At 35.2% G+C, this 26678-nt stretch overlaps 2 protein-coding genes across 2 annotated transcripts; one reads left to right on the top strand and one right to left on the bottom strand.

Moving 5' to 3' along the window:
• Positions 1-10915: 10915 nt before the first annotated feature.
• LOC110786026 (pyruvate dehydrogenase E1 component subunit beta-1, mitochondrial) lies at positions 10916-17961 on the top strand. Its single transcript, XM_021990537.2, has 15 exons — positions 10916-11118; positions 11363-11433; positions 11544-11597; positions 12389-12469; positions 12565-12591; positions 12694-12756; positions 12879-12965; positions 14168-14293; positions 15925-16058; positions 16155-16227; positions 16311-16376; positions 16515-16553; positions 16667-16791; positions 17028-17142; positions 17688-17961. Exons 1-15 carry the CDS (start codon positions 10935-10937, stop codon positions 17736-17738), a joined length of 1296 nt encoding a protein of 431 aa, XP_021846229.2. The 5' UTR covers positions 10916-10934; the 3' UTR covers positions 17739-17961.
• A 1146-nt stretch (positions 17962-19107) lies between these two features.
• On the bottom strand, positions 19108-26034 carry LOC110786027 (sorbitol dehydrogenase-like). Its single transcript, XM_021990538.2, has 6 exons — positions 25889-26034; positions 22563-22630; positions 22238-22474; positions 20568-20858; positions 20162-20349; positions 19108-19464 (listed from the first exon to the last, which is right to left on the bottom strand). The coding sequence occupies exons 1-6, from the start codon at positions 25995-25997 to the stop codon at positions 19272-19274; spliced, it is 1086 nt and encodes a 361-aa protein (XP_021846230.1). The 5' UTR covers positions 25998-26034; the 3' UTR covers positions 19108-19271.
• Positions 26035-26678: the final 644 nt, after the last annotated feature.

Here is a 26678-nt window from a genome sequence, read left to right as displayed (position 1 = left end):
GCGATAATGCCTTGATAATTCTCTATGTTTTATATTAAAAGGTTATTTTAGAAAAAAGAGAATTGTCGGGGTATGTGTTACATCATCTGTGTACAAAAGACCTTCCATCTACTTTTGTGATCACTGCAAGATCAATGGGCACAGCACTGAGAGATGTTTCAAGTTGCATGGATTTCCACCTAGATTTACTGGTTTCAAAACTGACAGAAAAGCTGCAGCAGTGGCCTACACAGATGAAGGTTATACTGATGAGGAAATGGGAGACTATCAACAACAAAAATCATTCTATCCTCCAGAAAGAGATCATTCTCAGTCACAAATGCAGTCTCAACCAGGGTTTCTTACTGCAGATCAATGTACACAGTTGTTGAGTCTTCTGAGCAAGCAACAAAGTGAGAAGATCTGTCCACCAGAAACTCACAATGAGGAAGGAGAACCCTCATCTCATGCTTTCATGGCAGGTAACACATTCTGTTTTCTTACATGCTCTCAGTCCAGTTGGTTACTAAAAGTGGAGCATCAGATCATATGTGTGGCAACCTGAATATGTTTGATTCTTATGAGGCTATATTTGGTAACAATGAGTTCATAACTATTCCCGATGGAAGGAGAGTAGGAGTACATCACAAAGGGACAGTTACTATTAATGATCATATCCAGCTGAAAGATGTACTGTATGTTCCTGATTTTCATTACAATTTATTATCTATCAACAAATTGTGCAAAGACCAGAGTTGCACTGTATCATTCACTGCTGATAAATGCTATGTTCAGGGCCATTCAATGAGAGAGCCTCAGGTTCTTGGTAGTGTGAAGTCTGGACTATACAGTATTGATGATAGCAAGCTACAAATTGATGATGCATCAACTTCAGCCATCTGTTTCCAAGCATCTAATAACAATAAGGTTGTTGCACAGCTTTGGCATTTGAGACTTGGACATGTTCCTTATAATAAGATGAAGCTAGTGATAGATAGCTTAGCTACTCCTCTAGCACATGATAGTATCTGTCAAATTTGTCCTGTAGCTAAGCAAGCTATAAGCTCATTTCCAATCAGTAGTATAAAAAGTACAAGAATGTTTCAGCTAGTTCATTTAGATACTTGGGGGCCTTATAAGCACAAAACTCATACTGGTTGTACTATGTTTCTGACTATAGTGGATGATTTTACAAGAACTACATGGACTCACCTTTTGAAATCTAAAACAGATGCAATTCCTGTGATTTTTTCTTTCTTGAACATGGTAGAAACTCAGTTCAACTCAAAAGTTCAGTGCATCAGGACAGATAATGCTTTGGAGTTGTGTGAGGGTGATATGAAGAAACTATTGTTACAAAAGGGAATTGTTCAGCAAACCAGTTGCAGTGGAACTCCACAACATAATGGAGTGGTGGAAAGGAAACATAGACACTTGCTTGAAACAGCTAGAGCTTTACACTTTCAATCCAAACTTCCAATGAAATACTGGGGAGAATGTGTATTGTGTGCCACATATCTGATAAATAGGATGCCATTGAAGAGTATTGATAATATCACACCTTATGAGAAGCTTCATGGACACAAGCCCCTTTATGAGCACTTGAGAGCATTTGGTTGTTTGGTGTATGTGTCCACCACCAAAGCTCACAGGACCAAATTTGATCCTAGAGCCACACCTTGTGTTTTCATTGGGTATTCCCCATATCAGAAGGGATATAAGGTGTTGGACAAGAACACAGGCAGAATTACAATATCAAGGGATGTTGTGTTCCATGAGTCACATTTTCCTTTCAATCACCCTGATTCTATTGCTCAAAATGATAACTCACCACCAATTGTTTCTGAATTTCCACCCTATATTTTCCTTCCTGTCCATACCCCTTTGGTTCCTGATCCAAATACTATCCTACCCTTCACAAATCTCTCCCATATTCTGGCCTACACCTACTTCCACTCAAACATCTGATTCTATTTCAGATCTCTCTACCACTCTTTCTACTCCACACTCTATTTCTCATTCTACACCACTTTCTACACCTGATTCTTCCCCTTTCTCTTCTTCTATTTCTCCTGAAAGTCAACCTTCTCCTCATATTTCACCACCACCTGTTAGAACCTCTCAAAGAACACACAAACCTCCTTCATATCTGACAAATTACCATTGTTATACTGCTACACACTGGTGCAATTTAGTCTCCTATAAAAATCTGCCTTCCAGTCACCATGCCATGGTGGTTTTGCTTGACAATATCACAGAACCTACTACTTATAAAGAAGTAGCAACAAAACCAGAATGGGTCCAAGCTATGGAAAAGGAGATTGCTGCCTTGTTGCACAATGATACATGGGAAGTAGTTGCTTTGCCAACTGGTAAGAAACCAATTGGTTGCAAATGGGTTTTCAAAGTCAAACTCAAAGCTGATGGGTCTCTAGAAAGATGTAAAGCTAGGCTTGTGGCTAAGGGATTCACACAGAAATATGACATTGACTATGAGGAGACTTTTTCTCCTGTAGTCAAGATGGCTACTGTCAGATGCATTATTGCTCTTGCTGCAAGCATGAAATGGGTGATCTACCAACTGGATGTGAATAATGCATTCCTTCATGGAGATCTCCATGAAGAAGTATACATGAAGATGCCTGAGGGTATTCCTAACCCTGATAATAAAGTCTGCAGATTAAAGAAATCCCTGTATGGCCTCAAGCAAGCCTCTAGGCAATGGTTTGCCAAATTACATGGAGAATTGCAACTTCAAGGTTTCATTCAGTCAAAAAATGACTATTCTCTCTTCATCAAGAGGAATGGTGATGATATCACTCTAGCTGCTGTTTATGTGGATGACATCCTGCTCACTGGGAATCATCTTCCTACAATCACTACACTTAAAGCTCACTTGGATGCTGTTTTCAGCATCAAGGATTTAGGAGTCATGAGTTATTTTCTTGGTATTGAAGTTGGCTACTTGTCAGATGGAGTAGTTCTCACACAGAAGAAGTTTACTAAGTCTCTTTTGTCAGACTGTGGTTTTGACTTGCACAAATCTGCAGTAACCCCTCTTTCCATCAATACCAAATTGTATGCTGATGAAGGACTTCCTTATGATGCTCCTGAACATTACAGAACACTGGTTGGAAAGCTCAATTTTCTCACTCACACTAGGCCAGATTTGTGCTTTGCAGTTCAATTGTTAAGCCAGTTCATGCATATGCCCAGAATTCCTCATGTTACAGCTTTACATCATGTCTTTAGATATGTTGCGCATACTGCAGGGCAAGGCATCATTCTCAAGGCTGCAGATTCTCTTACCTTGCAAGCTTTTTCTGACAGTGATTGGGCAGCTTGTCCAAACACCAGAAAATCCATTACAGGTTATGTTTTGTTACTTGGCAACTCTCCTGTGTCCTGGAAATCTAAGAAGCAAGGGACTGTATCTAAAAGCTCTTCTGAAGCAGAGTACAGAGCCATGGTTGCAGCTGCTTCAGAGATAACTTGGCTTGTTAGACTTCTTGAGGACATTGGTGTCACCAATCTCAAACCTGTCACCCTCCACTGTGAATACCAGTCAGCTATATACATTGGCAAGAATCCAGTTTTTCATGAACGCACCAAACATATAGAGATTGATTGTCATTTCACTAGGGATAAGGTTTTGGAGGGACTCCTTCAACTCACCTACTTGCCCACTCAGTCTCAACTTGCAGATGTTTTCACTAAGGCACTGCCTTCTCCGCAGTTTTCTGAGTTGCTTTCCAAGCTAGGGCTTTCATCTGCAACCCCTAGCTTGAGGGGGGGTGTTGGATAGTATCATGCAGTGCAGCCTCACCATGCTTAGCATGCATCATCTATCATCTGATTACTACCCCTCTAACCGTTTTAGCTGACATGGCAAGTCATCAGCTAGTTTGTTATAGCACTGCATTCTGATTGGTTGATTATGCTCATGCTGATTCCTTATTGGTTAGGACAGCAATACAATTCCTATATATGCTTATCTATTGTTTTATTACAGTCAGTTAGTTTTTCCCTAATAGCTTGAGTTGTAAGCAAAGCATCAATAAAGGATTATTCTCTCTCTCCTTAGCAACTCAGTTTACAGTTGCTAAGGCCCAAAATTGTGTGATTGTTCTAAACAGTTTTCATGGAAATCAACTGATTTCATCAGTAGTCAAGATCTTCATTCCATTTTTGGTTTATTCGTTGTAATTGTGTTGAAGCATTTGGGACCACGTCTCAGGGAGTACTCTTAATGCGATGAAGTGTCTTTGGTTTCTCTTTACTTATATACAAACATTCTACATATATTGTTTCCGTCTTACAATAGATGCATTATTTTTTTGACTTTTTATAATACTCATGGATAGTTTTACAATGGCTACAATAATTAGGTAGCCATTGTAATTATTTGATCAGAACCGTTGATTTTCTAAATTAAATCTAGACCATTTATTAGGTTGACTTGGTAATTTAAAATATCTTAACAACAAAATAGTTCATAAGAATAAAATTAATATCAACATACGAAAATTTCAGTTTCTTACCATCCAACTTTTTTTTCTTTTTTTTGAAGATCTTACCATCCAATTTATTTGGCTCCATAATTTATTTCTAAATTTCAGATTTTTAAATCATATGGTGTCTGTTAAAACATATACGACATTGAAATTTATGAAAGCAGTTAAAAACCAATTTCAAAAATTGTATAGAATATGAAAGAGAAAAAAAAAGTAGTTAGTTGATCATTGTTAACGGTGATATATATGTATCCGGCATTTTTTCCGATATGTTAAATTTTATGTTGTTCCATTTGGATGACATTAATGGAGATAATGATATGTTGACAACAATGATAATGTCTTCACTTCAAGATAAAATAAACATTGAACACACGGATATGGAATAATATGGCAATATCATGGCTTTCATTTTGGAGGCTCAATAATGGAGATCGCAAAAATTTTGTTCCTGAGGTATCAGTTGTTTACTGAACAATGAATTATTTTTTTGAAAGAACGGTTTCCTCAAAAATTAAAACTAAAATACATTTTACTAATTGTGTTTTAAAAAAATTAACTTTTTAAAAAGGTAATAGTCAAACAATCAGATGGTTAAGATTAGTCTTAGAAATTAAAGGGTTGAGATTGAAAGCAACTACAATAGCTAAAGTTTTATTGTAGCCATTGAAAAGTCTTCCAATATTCATATAAAGATTTTGACTATTAATATCTTTAACTAGTTATTAGTAAAAAAAACATAAAAATTAGATATTTTGAAAATATATATGGATACTAAGTTGCTAACCCATTAACAATTGAAAGTACAAAAGTTGTCTTTACATATTAAAAATAAATATGATCAAAATTAGTAAATGAGTAATGTATCGATATCTGATTTATCTATTAAAAAACATACGGAGTAATTCTTAACATGGGGTCTTGCCTATATCGTTCGAATTGTACCTCTTACGTTCAAATATAATCATCATATACTCGTATTTATCCAACGGCTCAAGGATAAGACTAGAGTCACGAGTCTACAAAATAAACATTTTATTTTAATGTATTTTTTTTCCTGAGGAAAATATTATTTTGTTTCTATGTTAATTCATTTACTTAATTTGAGTTTTCAACATTATACCTTTGTTTTTATTGATTTTTAAATTATACTCAAACGTTTTTAATTTTACACATTGTACCCTTATAGTTTAAAAGTGAATCATTTTTATTCTTGTCGTTAACCCAATATTAGCAAATTTCGTTATATTTTAAAAAATAAAGATTTTTTGTACAATAATGTTAGATTAACAACAAATCTAAGGTTCATTATAATATAGAAAATTTTTAGTTTGTTTAAAAAGTAACATAATTTGTTGGATCAACAATAATGATAAGGTTGACTTTATTTTACAAGTACATGGTACAATGCGGAAGATTTTAAATACATGTACAACGTAGAAATCAAAGAAATACACGGACATAATGTAGAAAAATACGTATAAATCAAATAAATATTTCGTACATGGGTAAATAAAAAAAATACATAGAGTAGTATTTTATGAAGTTAATTTAAAATACTTTTGGCCTATAGTATGTACGGAGTACTAGAGTAACTAGACTGATTTGGATGCCTCGAGGAACTTGTGCAAATTAAAATGTTCAATACTTCAATGTCGAAATACACGTGCTCCTCTACATCAGGCTGATTGTCCACTTTTGAAATACTTTTAGGCCCCACATAATTTAGTGTGTATGGTTTTTCAAGGAGTTAATAGGACGGAAGGTCCCTCAACTTTGTAAAAGGAATAATAAATAACAAATATTCAAATAACAAATAATGAATAACTAGCTTTTGAGCCCGTTCTTTTAACGGGCAGTTATATTAGTGATTAATAAGTCATCTTTTAAAGTGTTAACTTTATTGAGAGTGTCTGATTTTAATTAGTGGGAATATATGATTTATATATGAGTTAAATTTAAAATTTAAAATTTAAAATATACAAAGTAGATGATGCATTAATATTGAATGTTAAGGAGGGAGATGAAGTGGAAGAGGTTGAATGAATATATGAACGAAAAATAAAATTATGGATGAAAGATGGGGTGGCACATGTCATCTAATAGTATATGGTTTTCTTTTTTAAATACTAGGTATAGATGAGTAATGAAAAATGAATAATGAAAAATAAATAATAAATAATAATGAATTAATAATTAAAAAATAAATAACTTAATAATTATTAATCCATAATTAATTACTAAAATATAATAATAAATGATAAATAATAAGTTATAGTAATTAATAATACATTAATAGTAAATAATTAGTTATATATAATAATAATAATTATTATTATAATATAAATAATAATAATAATACAATAATAATAATGTTCATGTGGATACTGCGGTGCAAGAACAGGAATGTGGTTTTACCGTCACTCTCCTTGACAGATTGCTTTCAAAATGACTTTGCACTGTGAAATCCATCCCTCCTAAATGTCGTTTGGGTTTTTCCCGGGTTTTGAAAGGCGCGATTGATAGGGTTATTTGCAAGCCTGAGGACATCTCTTGTTGTGTTAATCTTCTCGTGTTGCCTCTATGTATCTGTAACACCCTAATAATTCCTTGCTTTTTATAAAACATTTTCCGACTTAAAACACAAGAATTACCAAGATATTACCGCCACCGTGATAACGGCTAAGGCTATTTACCAGAATTACGCAGCGGAATTAACTAACTTTCAAACACATTAAATAAATAGTTAATGGTTATAAAAACAAATTGGAACCACTGAGGCCCAATCCAAAACAAACCATTTAAAAATCCATTAACTGAAAATAGTAGTCATGACTTTAAAATAAAATAAAGAGTTTATAAATTACGGAAGAATAGAACTCTCAACTCGAATCCCATGATAACTTCTCCCGCAAGTTATCTCTACAAACCTGCTTTATTGAAAATCTACTCCCCAACAACGCAAATGCAATTGATGGATCATCATAGGGTCATTAAGGAAAAGGCCATGACCAGAAGACATGAAGCACGAAGTCAGCGAAAGCTGAGTACGAACAAGCTAGAATGACATTCTATCCTAACATGCTTCACTCGACAATATTAAATAATCAACATGCAAAAGCCATATAATGAACAATTAAACACGGAGACAAGACTCGACACATGACACGACTCTTGACTCACAGTTTAATAAAAAGTAGATTCGAACGGGTAAGTAAAGTATCCTCAAAAGGAAAGAAAAGGTGATGGGAGCCCACCATGCACCAAATAATAATAAGTCGGACTCCTACCGACAGTCGGATCCTACCGACGGAATTCCAATGCACAACGGCCTAAAAAGAAAGAATGAAACAACGTCTTGTATCATTCGAGGAGTACAAGTTTTCCGGCAAGTCTCCCCCCATTGTTCATACTCAAGGTATATACGTTCCAAGAGTTTTGAATCTCTTTTGGGTTACACTTTACGTTAATTAATATGTTATGTTCAAGGCGACTCAAGACACAACATACAAACAATTAAACAATTAAACAATTAAACAATGACTCTTCAATATTTTACTTCTTTAAGACTTATGATCAAACATAGACTCAAGTGAAATTACTCCCATTGTTCATCTGCCGTGTTCATCTTTAAGACCTTTACTCCGAGGAGTAATTGCGAGTGTTCATCTGCCGTTAGGCGGCAACGGCAGGAAGAGAGCATTGCTAATGTTATTCGTACTTGGAGTGAGCCGGGTGATAATATGCTGCTTTCGCAGGAAGCTTTGGCAGCTGGATCCCCTACTTTGATGGATGCTGATGATGATTTTGATTTGGCATAGCGTAATATCAAGAAGTGCCGTAGAAAGATTTGTGATGGTCACTACACTGTCGTAGTCCGCGTTCTTTCTTCTTCTGGTGTTGCGCCTTATAATGAGGCCACTCTTGCGGATTCAGTCAAAACCTCCTTCTTCTCCAGCTCCGTCCTTGCCTGATATTCATGTTGATCACCATCATCTCATAGCTACTTCTGCTGTTCTTTTGGACCGGATTAGGAGTTTTCCACGTGACACATCTTGTGGGAGGGACGGTTTGCGAGCTCAGCACCTTTTGGATTGCTTGAGTGGTGCTGTTATGGCTGTTTCTGATGAGTTAGTTGACTCCGTTTCTAGGGTGATTAATCTCTTTTTAGTTGGAAAATGTCTTATGGTTTTGGGAGAGCATATTGCTAGTGCTCCCCTCACACCTCTTATCAAGTCCGGTGGTTGTATTCGTCCTATTCTTGTGGGTACTGTTTGGCGACGTCTGGTTTCGAAGGTTGGTGCTGTTATGGTTGGTTAATTTTTGGGGAGTTATTTTGATGGTCTACAATTTGGTGTCGGGGTATCTGCGGGTGGTGAGGCAATTCTTCACACTGTGAACCGGTTGATTTAAGATCGGGGTTCTAATGTGGGTCTTTCAATGTTGTTGGTGGATTTTCAAAATGCCTTCAATTTAGTTGATCGAGCGGCCATGTTACGTGAAGTTCGCCTTCGTTGTCCGGGCATTTCGCGGTGGGTTGAATTCTGCTAATCTACTCCAACCAGATTGTATTATGGGGAGCACACATTATGTTTGTCTCAGGGGGGTGCAGCTGGGTGATCCCCTTGGTCCTCTGTTTTTTTCTTTGGTTTTACAACCCCTGGTTTGTAAAATTATGGACGCTTTTGATGTATGTCTTCAGGCATGGTATTTGGATGACGACACTATTATTGGTGACACCTTAGTGGTGGGGAAGTTTTTGCAATTGATTATGGAGGACAAGCCTTGTCTTGGTTTACATCTTAACGTGGAGAAGACTGAGGTTTTCTGGCCTACAGAGGACCCTCGAAGCAAGCTTGTGGGAGTCTTTCCCCATGATATTTCTCGTCCTTTGCATGGTGTTAAGTTGCTTGGTATTTTTAGTGGTGAGCTTGTGATGTAGAGGGTGACCAAGACCATTGGGCTTATGGATAAGGTTGCTCATCTTGATGATCCTCAGTGTGAGCTATTTTTACTTATGGCATGTACCGGAGTTTATAAACTCTGCTTTGTTTTGCGTACTTGTCCTCCTGGTATTTTTGAGGCGGATCAGCGCACTTTCGATGAGGCTCTTCGATCTTCCTTGGAACGTATTGTTATTGCTTCGGGGCCTGGTTTTGACGATTGGCAGTGGCGACTTGCCACCTTACCTTTTTATTTTGGCGGACTTGGTGTTTATTCTGCAAGTGATGTTCGTCATTATGCTTTTCTTGCTTCTCGATTGCAGTCTTTTGGTTTGCAGACAAAGCTTCTACTTCATGTTGATATTGTTGGTCCTAGTCGAGCATTTGAAGATGCGTTGAGTCTATTTAATAGAACGGTGGAGTATGACATTCTGAGTAATCCTAGTGAGGTCGCTGCCCCTAAACTCATGAAGAAATTGGCAGATATATATTTCACAAAGGTTACTGCATCTGCAGAATCCACCTTCTCTTTATCTTCCCGACAGTAGACATTGTGGAAATCGCAGCAGGGAGATCACACCTCTGCTTGGCTTCGTGCGGTCCCCATATCAGGTTTGGGACAAACGATGAATGCTAAGGCTTACCGATGTGTGTTGTGTTACCGGTTGGGGGTTCATTTGTTCTCTGTTACGGCGCCATGTTCTGCTTGCTCCAGGGTCTTTGCGAGAGACATTTTTTGTGATCATGTGGTGTCATGTGCTGGCATCGTGGGTATTAAACATCTGCATAATGTGGTTCGGGATACCCTTGTTGATGTTTGTTATCGGTCTGTGATTTTGGCGCGTAAAGAGGTTGGTATTGATCTATCTGGAGGGAACGATGGAGCTCTACGACCAACAGACGTGTTGCTCTACTCTTGGGATCGGGGCTATGATGTGTGTGTTGACTTGACGGGATCATCTCCTTTGACACAATCTGGTTTTTCTAGCTTTGTCCCGGGCCGGGTTGTGACTGATACCGCTATCCGGAAGCGGGTCAAGTACGAAGCCCGTTGCAGGGCCATTGGTTATGGCTTTCTTCCGTTCTCTTTTTTCTTCTTTGGGGGGGAGCTGGATAAGGATGTTGTTGCGTTGCTGAAGTGGGTTCAAAAGTTCTCTAGGACTCAGGACATTGGGGCTCGTGCTGCTGCTCATATTTTCACTAGGATAGGCTTTGCTATAGCCAGAGGATTAGGAGCCCAGATTGTATCTCGCCTTCCCACTAATTATTTGTAAAATGATTGACTTTGTTAGCATTTGATATAATAATAATAATAATAATAATAATAATAATAATAATAATATGTTGAACTGAACTGAATTGAACTGAATTGAACTGAACTGAACTGCGAAACAAGTCCTAAAACAACTATTAACCAAAAAAGAACCGTGCCTAACTAACCTCATTGGTATTTTCGCCGGAATTGGTAAATAGAATAAAACCTCATTTTACAACTTTGATGGACTCTTCCACAAACCAAATAGCCAAAAGCAAAGAGACCGAACCAACAAAACGGAAGCATATAAAAGACAAAAGAGCGTATATCCTGTCACTTTCATCCGCCCACACCAACACCAGCACCAATACCAGCCGATTCGGCTCATTTCAGTCGCCTCCCTTTCTCTCTCTCCTCTCGCAGCAAGGTCAGTATCTCTCACTTTCTCTTTCTATATTTTCGCATTCAATAGATTTAGCATTTTCATCTACACTATTTCCACCACACCAACATTCTTTGTAAAATTTCTTAATTATTGACTTTTTTCAATTTGATTCCGAAACTTTTTCTTTTTTTTGATCGATTTTTTTTCCAGATTTACAAAATTTTGCTTTGATTTCCCGATCTGTTGTTCATATTTCGTTTTTTTGATGTTGTGGTGTTTGTTGTAGAATTTGAACCACTTACAATGTCGTGGCTTGTGCGGCAAGTAGTCAACAATGGCCGCCTTCAATCTTCTTCGGTAATTGCATACACATTTGTAATCTATCACTACAAATTAGTTATGCTAATTGTTAATTGTTGTTGCAAATTTGCAATTTATGGAAATTAGAATGCTTTAATTTATTGCAGAGAATTCGGGCTTTACAACACGCTGCTAGAACTTATGCAACCGCCGGGAAAGAGGTGATTCTTTTTCATTTTTGTGAATTTTATCTTCGTGTTTGTACTTTTATCTATTGCGGAATACAAATTTGTGTGAATTTATTCTAGGGGTATGATTTCCACGCTGTAGTTCTATCGTAGTTGAGATTTTGTATACAAGTATATTTTTATTTTCCAAAAATGTAATTTAGTTGTGAATGATAGGCTGAAAATTGCCATTTACTAACTTATCTCATGGTAGAGTGAGAAATGCTTTCCTGGTGTTAAATTATGATGGAGTTGGATTTAATTAGCTTCATGTTGGTGTTGATTGCTCAATTATGTTTCGGGAATCTGATTAGGATTGTTGAGAGAGGCCAAATGTACTTGACTGCCGGATAACATCTTTCCGTGTGAATTGCTTAATTATTTTTCAGGGATCTTTCCTTCAAAAAAGAAGTTTTGGGGATCAAATTGGGAATTTAGGAATTTAGGTTTGTATTCGAGTGCTATAAAATTCCTTTGTGTTTAATCTGGTTTTCGATTAGCATATGTAATGTGTGTGAATGTTTGGAGTCTTTGGACACTTTGGAATTCTGGTTGTGGATGATTGCAATTTTCTTTTGCACATTGGCCTTTCGGTCTAGTGTAGAATTCTTTTCTTCGTTAGGTGTAGTTGCTCTACATGCTAGGAGCATCATTTATTTTTTTCTTTTGTTCTTGCAGAAGTCATTATTTTCATGAAAAAAAAGTCATTATTTTCATGATTGTGAAAAATTTCTTCTCTGCTCGTTTATTGGATTTATTTGATGACAGTGTCATGAATTTTACAGATAACAGTCAGGGAGGCTTTAAATTCTGCATTAGATGAAGAAATGGGTGCAGATCCTAGAGTCTTTGTGATGGGTGAAGAGGTAGATTGAGAATACTATTGTCTGTCTGTATTTTCTGCTCTTTCTCATGGAAGTTTCTTCTATAATTGAATGCTGAATGTTTTGCACATACACAGGTTGGTGAATATCAAGGAGCCTACAAGGTGAGAAATTTGCAATTTTGTTTACTCTTTTGTCACGGCTTTCATCATTAAAAGTAAAGTATTCTGCTCACATGCATGTTTTCTTTTATAATTTTGCATCAGATAACCAAAGGGCTTTTGGACAAGTATGGTCCAGAAAGGGTTATTGATACTCCGATTACAGAGGTTTGTAGAAATAATTATTTATTTTCATGCAATTTTAATAGATTGCGTCAATTTTCATCTTTAACTGCTTTTCACTTGTTGTAGTCAATTGGGCTAATATTATATGTTCGTTTGTGGTGCAGGCTGGTTTTGCCGGAATTGGAGTAGGTGCAGCATACAAAGAACTCAGACCTGTTATAGAATTTATGACATTCAACTTCTCAATGCAGGTTAGAATTTTTTCAATTAGAAGGTTCTATTTCTGTTTTGTTGGGTACAAGGGTGAGCGAACAATAATTTCAGGAGAATGTTGAAGTTGAACTGTGCTTGTAATTTTTATAATATTGAATTTATGTATTATGTCAGGCATAGTTCCTACTCTCAACACTTATATTTTGTATTAGGATATTATTGTAGAGGTAGCTTCTAAAACTTAGAAGGATATTTTAACGAATATTTTCATGCAAAACTAAAAGCAAGTCCTAGTCTTTTACCCTTTAAAATTGTCGTTTTGCTTTTAATAGAATTTACCCCATCCTGTCCCATTCCATCCCATCCCATCCCATCCCATCCTAATCCACATCCCCATCCGCACCCAGGTACAAAAACAGGCCAAAAGCAGAGGTAGCCATGGTAAATAGGTAGTGTGCTTCATGGTTGCTACATCCACCAACAGTAACTACTCTTTGGTGTACTGTTTTTATATGTTCAAGCAAATAAAGAGCATATGGTCTTGTTTATTTTTCTTTTCCTTGAGCGTGCCAAGTCTTGCTGTGCAATTGGATTCGACACAGCTTACATCTTTGTCGGGCTATTGGTGTTGAGGCGATTCTTGTGAAGGCTTGTTTCAAATGATGCACTGGATACCCTCTACCTATGAGATATTGCCATGACGAATATAATTCCTTACACAACCTCTTTTCTTGCTTCCCCTGCTTAAGGTTTCATCCTTGTCCAGACTAATTTCAAACAACTTGCCTGTGGGTTGACTAAGTCAATACGCGAAGGTAGTACTAGGGGTTGTAAAAGATGAAGTTTTATCCATCCATCAGAATGCTCTATTAGCTCTTTCTAAAATTTCTGGTTGGAACAGAGGGGAAAAAGAATTGCACCCAACACGCATTTTACAAGCAGAAGTTGGCTATTATTAACACAAATCTCTAGGACTAGAACTACATTCAGTGTAGTTGTTTCCTAGGGGAGGTTATATTGTTACAAGACTCTTAGTCTTCTTGACAGCTGCGTAACTTATATTTCAGAACTTTCCAGAACCAACTAACCAAGTGTCGCAACTTAATATCAGTGTGCATGGGAAAAACTAATATAAAAGAACATGGATAAAACTTTCTAATAAGTGGCGAATTTTATGCTTGTGATGTTTTGATTTGTGATTATGCCGATTGCTGACAAAGTGCATCCCTATCTGTTGCAGGCAATTGATCACATTATTAATTCCGCTGCAAAATCAAACTATATGTCTGCTGGTCAGATATCTGTACCCATTGTTTTCAGAGGTCCAAATGGTGCTGCTGCTGGAGTTGGTGCTCAACATTCCCAGGTTCGATTTAATCACCGCTGTTTCAGAAAGTTTATGTGATTCTCATTGATAACTATATTTTACCTGGGTTATCCTTCTCTTAAGCATGCCTCGACATCAGGCATAATGAGCACAGTAGCCTATTGATAATTGACTCTTGAAGAAACTTGCCCCAGACACCCAACATGTTTCTTGCATTTTGGAAGAGAGGGTGGAGGCATGGAGTTATCATTTTATTTTGAAGTATATAGACAAATTGGGTTATTGGAGCTTTATTGGTTCTGAATCTGAAGAGGGCACCTTTGATGTGTCTGTGGTGATAGCTGATTAGTTTCTCTCTGTTTCTCTTCTTAATTGACATCCTAACATGTTAATTAATCCCACATTTTCTAGTCGAATCTTTCGTACGCCTGGTATGGCATAAATGATTTGGTCCTGGATCCTCAATAGAATCAACTTCTAGTAGGTTTCTATACCCAGCAGTGTCGGCTGTTCTGGAAGATGTTTACTCTTAGCTTTGTTGTTTTAATCCTATTAGAAAATAAGTTGGTAAATATGTGCTATGCAATTAGAATGATACATTTTCTTAAACCTTCCTCTTGTTTTTAACCACCGTTGCATTCCTCCAAGTGATTTATTAAGCTTGCTTGAGGTCTGATAATATTTATCAGCATTAAAAATACTAGTACCTGGATGCTTTCTTATTGCACAGAGACACAGAGTACATGTAAGATTTATTTTCACTCTACAGTAAACCAGCTTACTATAGTTCTACAGCCTAATTGAAATGGCAACCCATGTAACGAGCCCACTCTATGTTTAAACAGTCTTTTTTGGCTTGCCCCAAACATTTGGAGAATTTGGTATGTGTTCATTGGAATGATTAAGGTTTTGGCGTAGCTAGTAGAAGATAGTATCTTTTGCTGAAGACGGAACTCAGTGTGATTCTGTGATATGATACATAAAAGTTTTTTGTCCACTGAAGATAATGAGCCTGCTAATAGAACTTGGAATGCAAAAAGGAGAAATAATATTTGGATTTTGAACTTTTCCTTTTACCAACAGTTCAGACATAGTGAGTGCTTCAATTGTACCATGCTCCATATTCTAGATATTTTTGTTTCTCCTTTGTAATATTCACTCTGTTCCCTTGAGTGGAGAGAGCTCAGTTGGAACTTGCAGGGAGCATCCTCCAGGGTCTTTGGTCAGGGGATCAAGTTATTAGTTACATCCCCCTTTCCCTTGGGCATTTACGGACTTACCCCTGTTAGCATTCTGAGTTAGGAACCCAGTCCCCCCCCCCCCCCCCAACACACACACAAATCCATTTTATTTTTCAATTGGCCATACTTTTTCAGTGATTGAGGTCAACTTTCAAATGTAGTATATGTAACATTGTTCGATCAACTCTTTGGATTTTTCCTAGTCATTTATAGAAGGTTTGACAATCTAATTATCATATCTTTTTAGTGTCTTTTTTTGGTCATTTCGGAGATATGTTATTTTTTCTTTCCAAAATCTACAATTAAAGTTCTCTTGTCCCCTGGATTTCTTGCTTTAAATTGGTGATCAGCTCAACCAATCAGTTTGAACCTTTATTTATATTTTTATCTTCGTAGTCGTGGCTCATGCTTAGTTTTATGTCTCTGCAGTGTTACGCAGCGTGGTATGGTTCATGCCCTGGTTTGAAGGTACTCTGCCCATACTCATCAGAGGATGCCCGAGGGTTGCTCAAAGCTGCCATTAGGGATCCAGACCCTGTTGTTTTTTTGGAAAATGAGCTGCTGTAAGTGATGTTTTATGTCTGTATCACACTTCTTAGAAGTAGATATGTCTGTATCACACTTCTAACATACAAAATTTTGATGTGCGTTCTCTGTAGATATGGGGAATCTTTTCCTGTTTCCGAAGAAGTTCTTGATTCCAATTTTACCGTTCCAATTGGAAAAGCAAAGGTAATATTATTTTCTTGATGACTTGTCAATTATTGAACATTTCGTTGTTAAGATTGCTTTGTAAATTTTTCCCTTCAATACAGATAGAACGGCAAGGAAAGGACGTGACAATCACGGCTTTCTCTAAGATGGTGGGCTATGCTCTCAAGGTAGTTGTTTTATAAAAATATTTCTGTAACATAATACAAATGTGTTCTTCTTTTCACATCTTTCCTTCATATATTTTGGTGTTCATATTGTGATGATGCATCTTTCTTAACTAAAGACTTGACTTCCATGTCTTGCAGGCAGCTGACATTTTGGCAGAAGAAGGAATCAGTGCTGAGGTAACTTCTTTTTTATTTTTCATGTTACACTGCTGCTTACTTTTTTTTTTTTAACTTTGTAAGAACTATTGCTTACTTTTCAAGACTATAAATTGACGTTTTCTATTGCTCAGGTAGTAAATCTCCGCTCAATTCGTCCTCTTGACAGACCCACAATCAATGAATCTGTCAGGAAAACAAATAGGCTGGTAACCGTTGAAGAGGGTTTCCCGCAGCATGGAGTTGGTGCCGAAATATGGTAATCTTTCTTTCTCACCTTGATCATATTTTTATTTTTCCTGCCTCCTTAGTTTGCCTGAAAAGATTCGTTCATGATTTGCTCATTTAGATTCCTGTAGATGATCTTTGTGCATTTGCAACACTTGTCATTAGGTGTGCTACAATGCCGTTGTTGTGTTCTCAACCATACTTTTTCGCCTAAACTTGATGTTTGCAATTTATTATTTATAACAACTTTTTTTTTGGTCTGCACAGTGCGTCAGTTATTGAAGATAGCTTTGAATACCTTGATGCACCAGTTGAGAGGATTAGTGGTGCTGACATTCCTATGCCTTATGCCCCAAATCTTGAAAGGCTGGCTGTTCCTCAGGTTAGATTTTATCATCTTTATTGGTCATAGTTATTTTATTCTGTTTACATTCAGTAAGAAAGAACTGTAAATCCTGCTATTATTATTACTGTATGAGGATTGCATTAGCAACACTCACTTTGCTTTTAGGAGATATGGCAATATGTAACTTTTTTTCTCGTATAAAGCACAAATTTGCCAGCAATTATGAATAGTCAGTACAACCATTGGTTTCAAAGAAAATTCTTAAAGCTCGATTAAGGACAAAAGAGTTTAGAAAAGAAAATTGTTACAGAGTATTATCTTGGAGGTATATTACATTTAGTTGATTTTCAGCATAGGATAATAGGATATAGGGTTTCTTTTGTTCCCTCCCTCAAGTCCCATTGGTGCTTGTGCTGTAATTTATGGAGTACCAAGGTAGAAATATGCTTGTTCTAACTAGTTCTTAAGGTTGCTAGAAGTATAAAATATGCACATATTCTAAATTCTACAGTCAGAAATTTGTTGCATCTTTCATTCTTTTGTTTCTCATAACCTAATATTTTCCCTTAAATGTATTGCAGATCGAGGATATTGTTCGTGCTGCCAAGCGAGCATGCTACAGGTCAAGTTGAACTGCTTAATACTCAGATCAAGCTATCAATTTTCTTCTAATTTCACATTGATATTGATGCAATTTGTTATTCATGTCACTTGGTGTGGCTGCTTGATCAAAATTTGAGCAGTACTTGACCTTTTTGTGTCTCAAATAAAATTTTGTAACATTAATTTGTTCGAAACATTCCTCATGGAATCGAAAAGAGCATAGCTAATACAAAAGGTTGAAAATTAATTAAATGTGCAACCTCATCTTTCTTTGTTAAAAATCAGTTATTTTAGCAGAGTTATTCATTTTTCCTTGGCCAAAAAGGTCTTTGACGGCATTCTCAAAATAACTTTGGCTGCAGTGCACTTCTATAGTTAGTGCTTAGCCTTAGAGAGTTAGGCTTAGAGCCAAACGCTCACTATTAACTTGTTTTTAGCATCATTCTTCAACTTTACATTACTTCTTTGGGTAGGTTCTTGAAATTAAATTAAACAGGCAGTAAATAGGCTCACACATGGTAACAACTCTTGATTTTGATGTTTTTTTGGAATCCTCCATTATACAGAATACTTTAAACATTGTTTATCTCGGCCGTTTATGAATAATTGCAACATTTTTTCTATTTCGTCCAATTTTCTCTCCTTTTTACCTCAACTATCACCCTTAATTTCACTTCATAACACGTGTGAACAAGTGTTGCAAGTATTCGAAAATAGATGGAGTAACAAACTCGAGCCTCCATTACATGGCTTGTTATCAATCAGAGTGTCCATCCTAAAGTCGAATGAAATTTAAGCCTCCCTTTAACATTCAGACTCCCTTCCTCATGTGTTCCAAATGAGCATACGGCGCTGAATGCAAGAAGGTGCAGAATTATACTAGGATTGGACAAGATGATTAACTTGGACGCTTTTGATTTGTTCAACAGTACCAAAATCCTTCATTAGGGTTTGTATTTTACGTGTAAGATCTTCATTTTTCTCACACGGTGTTTTCCTTTCTTGAGTTTTAACACGATTATATACGAATTTATTCGAGTGGCTATGATCGATATTCATGTACGTCCAAAATATGGTTTATGCACCCGGTGCACAATACTCACTGTGCACCCTGTTTTTAAAATGAACATATAGTTCAAATACAAAGAACATATTGTTCATATCCAAAGAACATATAGCCAATGAACATATAGTTCAAATTCATAGACCATATAGCTTAAATATTTCACTAATACATGTATATTGAAATCATTCACAATGTTCATTAGATTTTCAAGGTGCACAATGAGCACTGTGCACCCGGGTGTATAATCCAAATTGCGCATGTACGCCTATATTGAAGAACAAAAAAGTAGTAATAAACCGAAACACTATATTAATCATAACTCATATCATAAATAATTGCAAACTAAATTGTTTGATAACATAACTGCAATATTTGCAAATTAAAGTACCAATACTATTTCAAAGATCATTAACAAAGCTACCTTATTGTATGGTGTGGTATAAAAACTAAATTAACTAAACACCCAAATTCCAATATTAGTACTGAAGTATCTCCTTCAAAGATTGAACATGACCTTAATAGCATCGCCACCACCAGCACTGGTTTCAAAAGCCTTCACAATATCCTCTTGAGAGAACCCAAATCTGTGAGTAATTAGAGGTTTCACGTCAATCTTTCCGCTGCTTATGAACTCTATGCATTGCGGCCATGTGTTCTTGTATCGGAACACACCCAACACGTCCACCTCCCTGTTATACAAGTGTGACAACATACCAAAATTAATACGAAGTTCTATATATTACATTGATGGACACTACTAGTCATATGTGACAAGATCAATCTAGACCTGATCAAAAGGAGGGCCGGGCGCGTTCGAATCATGCAATGACCAACAATTCTGTTATGTCGGGCCGGGACTGGTCAATTTCCCTGCCCCAAAAGACCACTATTTCGGGCCAAATATACACTCCCCCTCACATGTGCCATTTTAATTTGGCCCAGAGTATTAAAGGCCCAAGGTCCTAGCTGTGGGCCCGGCTCTGATACCATGTTAAATACGAGCCTGGGTCGCACCCGTCATCGAGAGAGAGTCCACTTAACAAGACTATAGGAGGTTCCACCTTAAAACCATATGACAATAAGGGGAGTAGCCCCTTAGCCTTATTAAGTGATTACTCCGTTAACTCTCTTCTCTTTTATCAATGGGGGACTCTCTCACGTTATGTTTCATGGGTCAGATCTTAACAAATTCAATTTGAGTTGCTCAGAAGTCAGAACCCGCCAAATTTTATTTAAAACAGGTTGGGTCTGTTTAGACCCGAAAGCGGGCCTAAACAGACCTAGACCGTAATTTTCGCGGCTATTTCAGGCCGGGTCGAATCGGGGGATCAGACTTTAGATGATGAGATCTAGATCGATCAATACTTCCTTAGAGAAATGAATTACCTTGAGGCTGCAGGGGTAAGAGGAACGGTCATGTTGCAATGACCCATCCCAATTAAACAAACCTTGCCACCATTACGAGTAGCACCGAAAGCTGTTGTGACTGTCTTCTCAAAACCAGCACAATCCAATGTAACATCAATATCTTTCCCCATTTCTTTCTTGATTTCTTCCACTTCTGTTGCCACAAACTGCAATAATAACCCGGAAATTGTCATTAACATGATCATCCTGAATGATGTTCCAGTTTCTGTTTTTTACGTTTGTCAATGCACATTTTATATCATTTTTTATCTCTAATTACACAATACTCTAAAGTAGTAATTGAGACGAATCAATAAAACAATCAACAAATTGGATCATATACTAGTTTAAGTAGCTAATAAAACAATAAAAAAAATGGTATAACCTCTTTAGTTGATGAAACTTTAACAACTCCATCAGCACCAAGATCCTTAGCAACGGAGAGACGATGATCATCGACGTCTGCCACAATGATTCTAGGAGCGCCGAAAGCACGGGCCGAGAGCAATGCAACAAGGCCGATAGGTCCAGCACCAATGATGAGAACAGTAGTCTCAACACTTACATTAGCTCGACGACAACCGTATACACCAACACTTAATGGCTCACACATTGCCCCTTCTTCCAACGAGACATTATCAGGCAGCTTGAAGCACAGGCTAGCAGGATGCACAATCTATACACCATTCACATGTTTCATCAAGTTAGAGGACCTCATGATCACGCTCATAACGGAGCATATACTACATCTGTTTCATAAAATATGCACTGTTTTGATTTTCATGCTTATTACTGAGTAACACTCATCTTTGACCATTCTATTAGTAAAAGTTCATAATTTTTTTTTTTTTTTGAAAATATATATTGGTGCCCCCATTTAGTTTGGCGTAAACCGTTTTCAGAGAAAAAAATGAATTTTGTTGGAGTACATTTCCCAATAAAAAACACAATTCAAAACTAGCTTTTAAAAAAAATTATTACTTGTAAGAAAAAACTCATAGAAAAAGGAAAGTGAGAGAAAATGGGTGAAGATTGATGAGAAGGAAGAGGGAGGCAGGGAGGAAAAGTGAAAACATGAAAACGGGTTGTTTTCAATGAAGAAAAGAAGAGGGAGTAAAGGAGGAAAAGTGAAAAAGTTGTTTCGTTTCTTTCAAATGGATTTTTGTTTTTTTCCATATTCGAGTGAGTTATGCAAAATTGATTTTCATCCCTTGTCAAATCAAATAACGTTATTGAAAAGGTGAAAATGATTTTCCATGAACACGTGTTTACGCCAAACTAAACACTTTCCAAACCGAATCTCATAACATATCTATACTATTATTAAATCTCCAAGACAAAGTATGTCACGCCGCCATGTGTTAAACAAAATGATTTTTTTAGGGTTCGAACATGGGACCAACAAGAAATATATTAGAAAACTTACCATCTTAGCTAACTATTCGTTATGTCTTTTAATTCTACTTAAATATATTTAAGTTAGATAGGATTAGTGTGTATTTATACTACTTTTTCACCATGTTTATGATATTTGCTAATTTTCACAACATAGTGATTGCAAGAAAATGTAATTTTGTTACAAATATTGAAAAAGGTTTCAAATAATATTACTACATCTTTAATTTGACCATTTTCTACATATAACATCTAACATGTTTTTTCATTCATTAGTCAACAATTGTGTTAGCATATATGGAGTATGGATTATAACATATATGCACGACATTAAATAGATATTAGGTATGATTTACAAATACTAACAACCAAAAAAGATAAAGAACACTATTGCTAAAACATGATACTACGTAAAACACACCACATCCAAATAAAATAAACTATTGCTGGATAATTATTAAAAAAAAGTCAAACTCGCATACCCACATGTAAATGTAAACAATGTGTAAAAATACATTTCATATAGTATTCTACGTTTTAACCGGGGCTTCGCCCGGAGCAAACACTAGTTACATATTAATATTTAATATTAAAGGGTCAAATTAATAAATAAATAGTGTAGAAAGCCGATTATTGGGAATTTGTGATAAGTATATGAACCTGATTAGCAAGAGAGCCATGAATAGGAGGGGTAGCAAAGAAGCGCATATCAGGGCAGAGATTGTAAGAGCCTTCTTTGCAGCGGTCGCAACTCCAGCAACCGATCCCGGGTTCGAGAGCTACTCGATCCCCCGGAACGAGTGAAGTCACTTCATTGCCGACTTCTTCAATAATCCCAGCACATTCATGACCGATCACCATAGGTTCTTTTACATGGTAGTCACCACAGCTCATTGTCTAATCAAGTAATTAAATAAGATTAATATAACAATTAACAAATTAATGATCATCAAATATTATTTGTACAATGAAATAGTGTATATACCTTCAAATAATGCACATCACTACCGCAGATTCCTACTGCTTTAATTTTTACTCTTACATCTTGAGGTCCTGTAACAAAGAACATGGATTTATTTCAATTTTATACTAGTAAGGCTCTGTTTGGTTTACTTTATTTTCAGGAAAAATAAAGGTTGTTTTGATAAGTTCTAATAAATCCTATAAATTCATATAGGTTCAGAAAGTAAGTGAAATCGGGTGAATAGTAGGATATCTATTACTTTATACTAAAACAGACACCATGATTGACACATGTCATTTCCTGGTGGAAAATGTGATAGAGATCAACAATGGACATAAAAATATCATTGGATGCACGGTGCACTCGGATGCACTTAATAATTTTCAGGTGAATAAAACACACCCTAAATATTTCCAAAAAACGAAAATTTAATTTAAAATCAAATTCGTTCAGATTTAATTGTCACGTGCTCACTTGACACTCGTTACTGGTTTACATTAAAGTGAGAATCAAATCTATAACAAAAAGGTTAACATACTCCCTCTGTCCCTTAATACTCGTCTCGTTTTCCTTATAAAATCGTCATTTAATACTCGTTCCTTTCTATAAATGTATACTTTTATTAATATTATATCATTTCTCTTACTTAACCATGGAAACACACTGCCACATATATTCCTACTTCCTAAAAAAGCATTAAAAAAAATTCAAAACTCCATATCCCTTTATTTGATACATTTCCCACTAACTTTATTACAAAAGTACCTCATTATCAACCATTATCTCAGTCATTTTTTGTTCGTCCTGTTTGGGAAGAACAAATAGAGACGGAGGGAGTAGTACCTAATAAATTAATAAGTCAATTAAATTGAATAAAACTCTCTGTCGGTCAAACCGGGGTGAGTATTAAGGAAAGGATGGAGTAAATTAAAAAAAAAACATACTCTTTCGGTTCTCAAACGTTAGTCAAAATTTGACTTTTCCTCAATTTCAACTCAACATGTAATTTGAACGTAAATATCTCCAAATACGCAAGGATAAAAAGTTGTAAAATTTGATATTAGATCGAGACAAATAAAGACTCTAAGAATGATTACCAAATTGAATGCTTTTAAAAAACATTTACCTAAATTCCCGAATTAGCTTAAAAAATGACTAGGAGATCATGGGAAATTGGGAATAAAATAGATCCGGCAATATCAACATTGTAAATAATAAATCCAAAATTAACTTATATCCAGTTTTTTTTTGTAACTTTTAAAATATTTTAATTAATTTTTATATTATGAAAAAAATGAAGAATAAACATTTTAAAGGATTACACAATTAATTTTTACATTTTTAGTGATTTTGAAGAAATAATTTTTTATTTAAATGAAATTTTTTATAACATAAAATAGGGATAAATTGTTTTTTACCATAAAAAAAAAATCGAAAAATTGTTTTGTACACCTAAAAACTAAAACTTGTATTTTACCACCTAAAGAAATATTTAAAACTTGTTTTTTACCACCTGAAAAATGGAAAAATATATGAAAATGTTATGTAGGGGGCTACAATAACGGTAATATTTCTTATATGTTATATTTTTCTACGATTTCATGTATTTTAACTCTCTTCTCTTCCCCAACTTACTTATGTTCCATGAATTTACATAACTTTTCACCACCATTAATTCACAAAATTGACAAAATTTAATGGGAGTAAAGAGAGAAGAGTGAAAGAGTTAAAGAAAATCACATAGGGAGTGTAAAAAATTGGAGGGAAATTGAATTAAGTAGCCATACATAAAGGTTTTACCTATTTTTCGCTTTCAGGTGGTAAAAAATAAGTTTTAATTAATTTTAGGTGGTAAAATACAAATTTTAATTTTTTAGGTGATAATTTTTTTTTCCGATTTTTGTAGGTGGTAAAAACAATTTGTCCTTAAAATAGATACGGGTAACTTTACATATGTATGGATACCACTTTTAAATACTCCACCCGTTTATTTTTGTTTGTTACGTATTTCTTTTAAGGTGTTTCATAATGTTTGTTAAGTGGGGGAATATTTCATTTTATAAATTTATTATATTGTCATTTTTTGTGCTAGATTTTAATTTTAATTGGTCCAATTTTTTCAACTCATTAAATTTCTTTACAATTTTATGTTAAGTTAACAATCTGTGTTCTTTTCCATTATTGGTTCATTTTGATAAATAAAACAATCTTATTGGTTGTTGTAATGATTAGTGGATTGAGATTTTATTTGGGTTTATTTTTTTTAATAAATAAGAAAAAGAATCTTTATTATATGTTAATAAACGTGCAAAAGTTCAAACGTAACAAACAAAAAGAAACGGAGGGAGTAAGAAATAAAAGTAGTTCTATGTTATAAATGTTATGGAATATGAGGGGTTTGATAGTAAATTTCCATTTCCAAAAATAGTACTCCCTCCATATTTTAAAAAGAGATGCACTTTGACCGGCACATCGTTTTAGGAAAGTGGTTAAATTTATCAAAATAAGATGAAAGTGGGGTAGTGAGTGAATTATTTATTATAGTTAAAAGGTGATGTGAGTAAGTGAAGAGAGAAATATTAATATAATTGGAAGTAAGACCAAGATATGTCAAAAAATGAAAGTGTATCTCTTTTTAAAATGCGGTCGATTAAGGAAGTGTATCTCTTTTTAAAATACGGAGGGAGTATAAAGCACAATGTAAGAAACATTATGAAACAGACTCAAACAGAAAGTGTAAAGATAATTTTAAAATGGAGGTAGTATGCATCAAAGTCGATATACAACTAGTTTTGAAATTAAAATTTAAAAATAGACATTGGTAAATGGTAATTAATTCAGTAAAAAGTAGTGATTTTGATATAAAAAAAATCAGGATAAAAATACATTTGAGAACGGAGGGAATATATTTATTTCAATTCTATATTATTCTAAATAATAAACATAAGACAAATCTAATTAAAATCAAACTCTGACCAGATTTAATGTCATGTGATCATGTTACCATTTTAAAGTATACAGTTGACGTGACAATCAAATTAGGGATCAATTGAACAAGTGAAAAAAAGGACAAATTTAATTTATTTACAATTAATTTCGTCCACATTTAACTGTCAAGCGATGCACGTCACTAATTTAAATTACACAATTAACTTGACAATCAAATTAAGACGGATAGATGACAAAAGGTGAAAATAAAAATCAGAAGACAAATTTATTAAAATTAAATCCGTCCATATTTAATTATCACATGAGACACGTCACTAGTTTAAATTACAAAGTTAACTTGACAATCAAATCCAGATGAAGGGAGCAACAACAAAAGGTAAAAAAAGTAAAATAATTACCAAGAGCAGGAAGCTTGAAAGGTAAAATCTGAAGATCATTGACTCCTAACAACCATGCAGCCATGTTTTCATGAGTAGCAACATCACCAGCACTTCCTCCTTTCCCCATATTTTTTTCCTAACTTCTTATTTTCACTTTTTTATTAGTCGTTGTTTTTCTTCTGTAATTTTTGATGGAAGAATAGAGTCCTTTTATAGAAAAATGTCAACAGATAATTGTTATAAATTTTGATTATTTTCTAATTTCTTTCTGAAAATGTTAAAATTGGATTAGAAAGCAATCCAAACGATTTCATTATGTGTTTATCTTGATTTAGAAAGAAATTATGTTATGATTTCGAAACAAGTTATCTTTTGATTTCTTTCCCTTTATGTTATATTTCGTGTTTATTTTTAATCGGTTATTTTCCACGATGGAAAAAATAAAGGTTTCTAAACAAAATCTACCTTAAAAAAAAATTTCGGCTTCATTTGTTTCAAAAGAAAATATAAATCGTAAAATATTTTTCCTTTATTTGTTTCCTTACCAGAAATTTTGGTGAAAAATAAAATCAATTGTAAGTTAAAAGGAAAGAATCGATGGAATAGCGAAAAGGAAAATATCTTAGGAATTTCTAGAAAAAGTGTTTATGTCAAACAAACAGGGCCTTAATTATAAACTATCCTCTTTAACGAGTAGACGTAGCTAGATGAGGTCATGAGGCTATGCGTAGTATTTATTTTTCTTGGATAAATCCCTGTGACAAACTAGTAAAATGGCATCGTAATATACTCTTACGTCTCACAAAAA

This window comes from Spinacia oleracea, chromosome 5 (genome assembly GCF_020520425.1).
Source record: "Spinacia oleracea cultivar Varoflay chromosome 5, BTI_SOV_V1, whole genome shotgun sequence".
NCBI lineage: Eukaryota > Viridiplantae > Streptophyta > Magnoliopsida > Caryophyllales > Amaranthaceae > Spinacia > Spinacia oleracea.
The sequence above is the reverse complement of the archived record's forward strand: the minus strand, read 5'-3'. Positions and strand labels throughout refer to the sequence as shown.